The 10,201-nt window shown below is 38.8% G+C and overlaps 1 protein-coding gene across 1 annotated transcript; it reads right to left on the reverse strand.

Moving 5' to 3' along the window:
- Positions 1–332: 332 nt before the first annotated feature.
- LOC146320886 (uncharacterized) lies at positions 333–8,652 on the reverse strand. The gene is made up of 4 exons (XM_084729655.1): positions 8,315–8,652; positions 3,742–3,851; positions 3,418–3,636; positions 333–1,960 (listed from the first exon to the last, which is right to left on the reverse strand). Exons 1-4 carry the CDS (start codon positions 8,635–8,637, stop codon positions 1,815–1,817), a joined length of 798 nt encoding a protein of 265 aa, XP_084585781.1. The 5' UTR covers positions 8,638–8,652; the 3' UTR covers positions 333–1,814.
- Between the last annotated feature and the right edge of the window lie 1,549 nt (positions 8,653–10,201).

The raw sequence follows: 10,201 nt of genomic DNA on the forward strand, positions 1-10,201 counted from the left end.
ACATATTTTAGTTACTGTTTACTTGAAAAATGTATATATTTTGTGACCTGGCCACCATGTTGAAAAGATCTGAGCTAAAAGCACTGCCAGAATCGCAGTATGTCTATCTAATCAGCTGCAGTGTTTGCGTGGTAAACTTAGAGGGGAAGGGGAGGATAAATAAGTAAGTAAGACTTTTGTGTTCACGGGGCTGGCATCATTTAGCTGCGGTCCAGTCAAAAACCACTGTGAGAGCACTGGGAAATAAGAGTATGTACAGTCATGTGCTGCTGGGCCGCTGGAGAAAATGAAGTGGTAATAAGATGCATGTAGACCACTGATGTGCTATAGTCAAAAATTCTCACAAGCAGAACAAGATGTGACCCCACAGGAGAGCAACCAAAAAGAAAATATCACAAAAATATTTAAACATAAATTAACTGTAAATATACAGACATACAGAGACCATTTAGAGAGAAAAAGATGTGCAAAGAGCAAATTAGTACTATAAATTTGACCAAAGAATTACATTTATTTACAAAAGACAATGTAGACTGTCAAGTATTCAAGCAAGCATCAGGTCTGTAGCTACTGAGGACAGTGACGTCGTGTCCTGTGAACTGAGGGCGATGCGGGGGTTAATCTGCCTGTTACAGCGTGTACATTTCAATTTTAATGTGATGGTCAGTGAATACAGCAAATGTGGTGGTTTATATGGCTTTATGTAACCATGATTTATTTTCTGTGAGTTTGCTTTTACTTGTCACAAATATTATATTTAAATAAATAAACAATGTTATAGTATGTTTCACCATGAAAGTTGCTGCTTTGTTTGCTTCCATGCACACACTTTTTGTAACATTAACATTAGAAAATCTGTTTGGTAATTTAAAGAAATTTGTGCAGACTCACGTACAATAACAAATGTATTTATTTATAAAGGTTGTCTTATTGTAAAGCGATGCCTTCTTTTTTAATCAAACCAGTTTAAAAATAAATAAATAACACCTCATGACCTCAGGGTTTTTAAAAGCGTGGCTCCTGCACTCGTATATATTCGTTCTTGACATTTGTGAATCTAAGATCAGATGGGTCTTGTTTTGTAGCTTTTACTGGAGCTTTCACACAGTTTTGATGAGAATTTATGCATTTCATTTGCTATAGACAAACGTTTTGTGTAAGAAAAAGCAAAAACCTGATCTTAAATAGTTCAGACAAACAGGTCCAATCAGAAGGTCACTTTTGACATTTTTGGTGAATATTTTGTAATGATTAAATGTATGGACACTAAACATACAGATTTTTATGTAAAACAACGGAGACATTCATCATTTACTGATTAGCTACTGGTTAGATAAACTACCACAAGAAACTTTTATACTGTGTTGAATTTGAAGCCCCCTGTGGACACAAGTGGTAGTGTTTCCACCGTCATAACTGCAAAGTATAAACGTCAAAAAATAAAATGATCTAATCCTCCTCTTGCTTCCTTTTAGCTGGCTAACATACCACTCACTCACTTTGTCTGGGAAAATATAAACAGGCTTGTTTCATCTGATTTCAACAAGAACCAGTCATGCATTAAGAATAACTATGTACATCTTCTTGTGGGTGGTCTCATCTGCTTGTGTAGGTCATATGGAGACATCAGTAATGAATTAAGACCGTCTCATAGCCAGTTAAACACTCCTTGGAGCATGTTGAAGTTCATAAAGTACTGTGTAGATTGTGAAACCGACCTGCTGACTCTGAGCCCTCTGTGGGACACGACACATTCAGGTCAAAAAACTTGACACACACAGACCTGTTGCAGTGTTCCAGAGGTGTGCAGCTGCTTATCGTCCACAGTGTGTCATGTCTGTGTAGTGTCTTCTCACTGGCCTTTTCTCAGCACAGAGGTAGCAGATCATACACCACACACTGTGCTCTGGAGAGATCTGGACTCCACTGCTGCTCCGGAAAGGCCTCAGAGCACAGGAGCCTGTGGGCAGAACAGAGGGGAGATGACTGTCACATATAGAAACTGACAGAGACTTCATGTTGAGCTCAGTCTCACTGTCATTCCTGGAAGTCTGTTCCCACCAAGAAAAAAGAACAGATGAAGGTAGGCCAAAACAAACAGCATCTTCAAATTCTGATTTAATATGTGAAATTGTACTTTAGTCTCTTGTTTGTCTTTTTTTTTTCATGTTACATTTCTTTGGCAGACATAGAGCTCCATACATACTGTACCAGACTACATACATGCCAAGACAACATGACTCATAAACATAAAAAATGGCTCAACTATAAAAATAAATTAAAGGACTCCAGTAAATGAGGAATTAAGATGACTGAATCTTTGTCCACAGCTGGAGTGCCATCTGTATGTCATTATCTGTGTGTGTGAGTTTGTGCGTGCGTGATCACCCACAGTTACAGCTTGTCCGCAGCTAATCTCGAATACCACTGGACCGATCAGCCTAATTTTTTTTGTGCACATCCATGACTGTATGCTGAAGGACCTCTGTGATACAGAATTCATGAAAAATACTTTTTTCTATGACTTTTATGCCTTTATGTTTTTATGGCTGGGAGGTTTCAGGTCATCCTAGTCTTATGAACTCTCTTCTGTAATCTGCAAACGCCTTGAGGGAATTTCTTCGAACTTGACACAGAGGTTCACTTGGATTCAAAGATGATTCTTGGTGGTCAAAAGTCAAAGCCGTGAAACCCATGAGGGCCACATCCCACTCCTGGGCCGCATTTTGCCCACATCTGGTGTAGGAGAACCTACGGTGGCCATGAGAAACGCAAAAGGCAGAATCAAGAGCCAGTGTTTGGTTTGTCTGTTCTGGACTACTGTAGAAACACAGTGGTTCAACATGGACCTGCTCCCTCTGGATATAAAGGGCTGATTCTAAGGTGATGAAAACACAACTATTCTTATTTTCAGGTGATTATACACTAATGAAAACATACTTATGAATATTATATTCCATTTCTGCCAATAAACCCCAAGAAATCTTACACATTGTACCTTTAAAGGGTTATCAGCAAAATATATTGTAAATATTAAAAGTAAAAGTACATATCATGTGGCTGAATGGCACCTGTCAATGTCAATATTATTATAAGTTACAATACTGGACTACAATTTGTAATCCAGTGCAACTGATGCATTTAAGTACAGCAGCATTTTAATGTTGCTAACAATTATGATGATGAACATCTTGTAAAATCTCCATCTGGAAGCTAACTGCTAACTAGCTGTCAGATAAATGTAGTTAAGTAGAAATATGTATCACATAAAGACCAAATACTTCAGAATGACTCCACCAGTGTCTCCAGAGTACATGGTCTAATAATTCTGCTCATCCCACCATCTTTACTCTCATGCCACACCATCCATTAGACTGTACTGATATTATATGTGTTATATATAGAACAAAATATTACCAAGGATGAAGTAGGCAGCAGCACTGAGGGAGAGGATGATGAGGAAGATGGTGCCTACACCTAGATCACCCATGGCACAGGCATTTGGACAAGCACAGGGACTCTCCACCCAGATGTGCAGGGGCCCCTCTGCGCTGAGGCTCTGGTCCCGGATGAAAGAAGTGGACTGGTTGGGACTGCAGTGGTAATGAACCACTGTCAGCGGCTGCTCGTCATGAGCTGGGAGGGACAGAGGAAGAAGATGAGGAAGAAGAAGGACATCACACTAACATGATCAGTGACATGACTGGTGTGTAATGTGTGTGCATGTGCGTTGTGTCTCACAGAGGTATGAGACAGACAGTGTCTTCAGGCTGTCATTGTAGTGGAACTGGTTCCCCTCATGTCTCCCATAGCTGATGTAGCGGCTGATGTATCTGTTGAGCCTGTGGTACCTGCTCACAGAGCAAAACATCACAGAACAAGAATGAGAACACAGCAGTCTTTGAATGTTTGAGTCGTCGGCCAGATGAGTGAAGCAGACAGATGGGAACATTTAATCTTTACTCATAAATTTGATTTTTATTTGACTTATCCTTTATTTAGCCAGCAAGGTCCCATTGAGATACATGAGCTCCTCCTCTAGGGAGCAGCTTCACATAAAAAACAATTTCACATAATATAACTCAGAATACAAAAAAGCAACAGCAGGGAAAAACAGAAAAAGAGGAGAGACATCATACCTTTGATATCCTACACATTCCACCTTAAGTCAAGAATTATGTTGTAATACAGCAACATGTTTCATTCAGAGCAGGGGCAGGGGGTGCTCCTCATTCCATGACTAAATATTAATTCTTAATAAATGTATGATTATCAAATAAAATGCTTGAATCAGTGGCTCTCAAACAGAGGTCTAGGACACTCTGCAGCGGTCATGTGCACATGCACAAACTTGTTGTTTGCGTTGTGACAGTGTGCAAACAGCATGTCAGGACTTCAGGAGACTTGGATTACACCAGATGAGCAGTATGGAGGCATTTTATGCTTATTTTCCAGTTGTTTTTTTACATTTGAAAACACCATTCACTTCCATTGTTTGGGAGATTCTGCAACACTGTTTTCCTGTGAAACTCCAGCAGTGTTTTGTGGACTAAAAAACTAAACCTGACCTTCAATCAGCATGAAGGTGAGTAGATAATAACTTTATTGTGATCATACAATCATACAGAGAACAATTATTCAGTCAAATTCCTAAAATTCTAGTATTAGTAACAGTAGGCTGCCACTGTGTAGCACCTGGGGATTAACTCCAGTTCTGTGTCAGCATGTTGATCATGGGATACTGACAGGAGAATTGACCTCACATACATGTTTTGATGGTGAGGTAACAGGAAACACATGCAGGCACTGGCAGAACATCCAGACTCCATACAGAAAGGCCATGTCTGAACCAGGATGTCAGTCTATGACCTTCTTACTGTGAGGCGAAAGTATACCACTGCACCACCGTGCCACCCACAATTCTGTATGTACTTATATATTTAGTTTCAGCCCTTAAAACCCTCCTTAGTTACGTGCCCAGGGTGCATGAAAGGAAAAAGCAGTTTTACTGAGCTGTGCATGCAGCCAGGGGGACATTTAGAGGAATCTAAATGTAGATCTGGTGCTTTAGTTGCTGGTATGACAGGATAAAGGCTGGGGATATAAGTAGGTATTTTAATTGTATAAATAAAGTAAAACATCAGTTGATGAAAGAACATTTATTAAAGGACTGACCTCAGTCCAAAAAACAAGCAGGTGCTGCACTAAGGACAGACACACACAGTGGACACACACATTCTCCAAATAACTCAACAACTGTTTTGAAAGCAGTGTGCACCACAATCATCTACAGCAGTGTTTCACAAACTTTTACTGGGGACCCACTTTTTTAAAAATATCTAACCATTACGATCCAATCCACAACAGGCCTTATCAATAGATCCTGTTCATTTGTGCATAAAAAACATTCCTGACCATTTTTACTTCCATTTCTGCATCACCTTGTATTATCTCGACACATTAAATAAGAAGTAAATGTATTTAGGCTGAGTTAACAGGCTATTTTATTGTTTTTATTTCTTTGCATCAGGAAAAAATATAGAACAGTTTAGCCTACTTTATAAATGAGAACAAATAAGTGCATTTTGGCAGCATTAACAGGCTCTCATATTTTCCTCACACACTTTAAATCTTACATTTATGGAATTTCTTCCTTAGTCTAATCTCCTGTTATCCACCTGTGGGTCCAGTGTTTGAGAATGACTACAAACATCACAGCATGCTGTCTTTGTTATGAAGTGATTTATACTCCACAGCAGTGTTCACACTTTCAGCTGCTGTGTTTGAGCGCCCCTTGGTGGCCACTGCCCCCCACTACAGCTGCTGTTGGGAGTGAAATGAAGATATCTCAGTTGGATTAAACCAAATCAAAGACACAAATTACCATCACATTGAATAAATTGTTCAGTGTGTTCTGTTAGTCTTTATCTGTCTGACTTCCAGGAATGTGTCCCCATGTTGTGAGAGCTGTGAGAGTGCAGCAGCGCAACTAAAAGGTAATATTGTATTTTTTTTTTTTACGCCACTACAGCTACAGTTTCTAGTTACTTGTCAGATTAAGATAAAGAAAGAACATATCACATTCAATGCATTGTTAAAGAGTAAACTAGTTATTTTGTACTTAAAGTATGTGGTTCTTTGAGCTGAAAGCATGTGTACACAGGAGTGGAAGTAACTGATTACAAATACTCAAGTTACTGTAATAAAGTAGTTTTTTGGGGTACTCGTACTTTTATAAGTACATTTTCAAGTGTGTACTTTTACTCACAAGTGTGCATTACAAAATCATAGAGTACAATTTGAATTAGTATCCAAAATTTTCATCTGCATTTTAGTAGCCAATCAGGTGATCTGATCACAAACAGGCCAATGAAAACCAGGATGTATGGATGAAAAAGAAAACTAAACACTGCAGCAGCACAGGTGTGGAATAAAGATGTTGATGATGATCAACATGATCAATTAACCAATTAACCAACTGGAAATAAATTCAAGGGTATTTAATTAATAGTCTAGAAATGTCACTACCTGCACCTCGTCTGACGTTGTTTTGTCTGGTGGAGCCATTTATTAAATAAGGAAACTTGAAAAAAAAACAGAAATATTTGAAAACGAGACAAAAAAGTCTTTTGTATCTTATCAGTTATTATTCATTAATTTATTTTTAGCGTTTTCAACTATCAGTTGAATTGCAAACTGCAAAATTTGCAACCCTAGTTTGTAGAGGCGACTGATAAAACAAACAGTTAAAAAGTAACTAATACTCTGAGTAGTTTTTCAGATGAATACTTTGTACTTTTACTGAAGTATATTTTTAACAGCAGTACTTTTACTTGGAGCTGAGAAATATTTTATAAATGTAACAGTACAGATTTTTTTATCCTCTGTCCACCACTGTGTGGACATGACTGAATTTTTAAATAGGGTTGAATTATGTGCAAAAAATATGACACCGATTATTTTGACAGATATTGTGATTGTGATATGAGTCATGATTTCAGCAGGAATGGTCATTTTTGCATTTCTTTCTCACTGAACAAATATTTAAAAAAAATGATGATGTGATCTTTGCTGGTCTGAGCCAATCAAGCACATTGCCTTACATCTGGAGAAAATGATTTGCAGGCCAGAACATCTCTGCAGCCCCACAGTGACCAAACCAACAATCAACTGATCCTCCAACCAGCACTGTGTGTATCACAGCCTGATATATTCTTCCTCTGTGGTGTAGAGCTCCATTGTTGTCGGGAAACTATTAAAAACACATTAGTGAGCCACACTGCTGACATGTTCCTTCATTACCACAGACACACACTGTAGTTTATTTTGTAGGAAATGATTGAAACTTTTTTTTAAAACAAACTATATATTTGTGAGTCAATTTTATTTAAATTAATAATTAGAGAGTCCAGCTAATGAGCAACATGCTCAGCCCAGGAGTTTTTTACTTCACCTTTAGTTGTGTTCATTCACACTCAGAGCTCAGAGCTCTGCAAGAGAGGGTCGGAGGCAGACTGGAGCTTCTGGAGGAAGAAACACCAGAGTCGCTCTGATGTCGGCTCATTTATTGGCAGGAGAGGAGCTCACAGTGTATGTTTGGGATTAAAAACTGTATTATTTATTTGCACTCCTGCTTCTCATGAAAAACAACTGGAAAATAAACATAAAATGCCTCCATACTGTTTGTCTGGCATAATCCAAGTCTCCTAATGTCCTGACATGTCATTTGCACACCGTCACAACACGCAGACCGAGTATGTGAATGTGGCTCCAAGCTAAAGATCTACAGTGAAGATTCAGGTTAAAAACATGATGTAAATAACATTTTTTTTTAGTCAACTTGGGGCTTTAAGAGACTTGGATTACATCAGACGAGCAGTATGGAGGAATTTTATGTTTTTATTCTGTTGGTTTTTACATTTGAAAACTGGTCACCATTCACTTCTGCAACACTGTTTTCCTGTGAAACTCCAGCAGTGTTTTGTGAACTAAAAAACTAAACCTGACCTTCAATCAGCATGAGGGTGAGTAGATAATGACTGAATTTTCATTTTTGGTTGAACTATCCCTTTAACTGTTGCTCTGAGGGATTTTTGTCTCTTTTCCTGCAAACCTTCTCACAAAATAACATCTATTTGTAAAGGGCACTGTCTACAACGACCATTCAGAAAGCCATCTGACTGTACTGAATCAAGACCTTGTGGCGGGAAGATTCACAACTCTTGAGCGGTGGTGTACAACAACAACAACAACAACAACAACAACAAATAAAGTCAAGGTGATACTGTGAATGCTGGCATAGTCTCATATCTACCTGACAATGAGGCATGCAGCCACATTGGTGCACTCAGGTGCTGTCAGGTCCTCTGGCTGAGAGAAGGGCTGGCAGGGACTGAAGGACAGGAGGATCTCTGCTTCGGCCGGGATGTCCTCTGATGTCACAGGCCTCAGACGGCCCAGGAAACCATCTGCATCCGCCATAGCTCTCAGGTTTATCACTCCACTCCCGTCCTTCATGATGCACTTGCAGTGGCTGACTTTGAAGCAGCCCGACTTCTTCTGTGCCGAGTTTGGTTGAGACAAAGAGAACAAGCTGAAACACAGTGAGAGCGTGACAAGGACAGTCTGAGGACTCATGGTCACAGTGTGCAGCAGAGCAGAGCACGATGACGAGGTGTGTGAGGGGACTACAGAGCAGCTGACAGCATGGTGATAGGAGGAATGTAATTAGAATAAAGGTGATTGCCATGTCAGGCATTTCTGAGGCAGCAAAACACCGGGGTGCAACCCCAGCAGCCAGCGGTGGAGGCCAAGGTCTGTGGATTACCCAGAACACCCAGGACCCTGCTCCTGAGAAAACAATGCTGTGGAGTTTCTCAGTGACAGGGTTCCTACACCTTTTCTAAAGTCAAATTCAGGCATTTTTTAAAGCCTTTTCAAGGTGGATTTTCAACTTTTTCCAGCACCTTATAGCTGTGGTAATTCTTCATCACATTAAATCAGATGTTATTGTGCAAAATTATGTTTGGTTATAACATTTCACACAGGTGAAAACTCAGCAAAGTTTCACATTTCAAATGCATCAACTGTAAGAAAACCTGGCATCCTATATGACCTGCCTGAGCCATTTTCTGCTTTTTTTTTATTCATTTAAAAAGTAGAGCTGCAGCTACCTTATTTTCATTATTGATTAATCTGTCAATCATTTTCTTGATGAATCCATTAGTTGTTTGGTCCATAAAATGTCAGAAAATGGTGAAAAATGTTTCCCACAACCCAAATATATTCAGTTTACTGTCACAGAGAGGAAAAAACAGAAAATATTCACATCTAAGAAGCTGAAAGGAGAGACCCTAACCCTAACCCTCAAAACAGTTAATTATCATAATACTAATTGATTATATGACCAGTTGTTGCAGCTCTACTAAAAAGAACTGTTCAGTCAGATAGCAGTTTATTATGAAAGTAATTCAATTAGTTTCAAGGAGTTTTAAGCACTTAATCCAAAATCCAAGCACTTTTCAAACCTTGAAAATACTAACACTAAAATTCACGTTTTCAATGATTTCCTGCACGTGTAGGAACCCTGCAGTGGACTGTGACCACAGACACAATCACATCCACATCCAGTGTTACAACTGAGGCAGGTATCTGTGGGTATCTGACTGCACGGGTGAAAATTCTCTTCAGTGTAAACTGTCTAATGTAGTGTTTCTCATATTTTTTAGGCCACATACCACCACAGAAAATATTGAGTTCTCCAGGTACCATCTTAATATTTAGCAGCTGTTGCAACATTTATTATGGCTGCTCAATTTATTCTCCTCCTGATGTGCATTTCTCTTCATTATTGTTCCCATTTGGAGTCTCATCATTTCACCTCCAATAACAACGTTGCTGTCTCAGTTTAACTCATAACCGCCAGTAATCATGGATGACATGTACATGCTATCATCATTCTTATATATCATTATTTTTGAAAGAAAAACTACAGGAAAGACAAAACTATTTTTAAATTACATTTTAGTGATCTCATGATTTAAAGTTTGTAGTATTTTGATGATATTATGTTTTTAATTGATTTCATTTAAAAAATATATTGTTCCATATACCACTAGAGGGAGCTCACATACCTCCAGTGGTGCACCACAGTCAAGAGTCTACTGTCACAAGGGCCATTCTACCAATTTCCTATTTTTTG

The sequence above is a fragment of the Lutjanus erythropterus genome, chromosome 10, assembly GCF_056507025.1.
Source record: "Lutjanus erythropterus isolate fLutEry1 chromosome 10, fLutEry1.hap2, whole genome shotgun sequence".
In the NCBI taxonomy this organism is placed as follows: Eukaryota; Metazoa; Chordata; class Actinopteri; order Lutjaniformes; family Lutjanidae; genus Lutjanus; species Lutjanus erythropterus.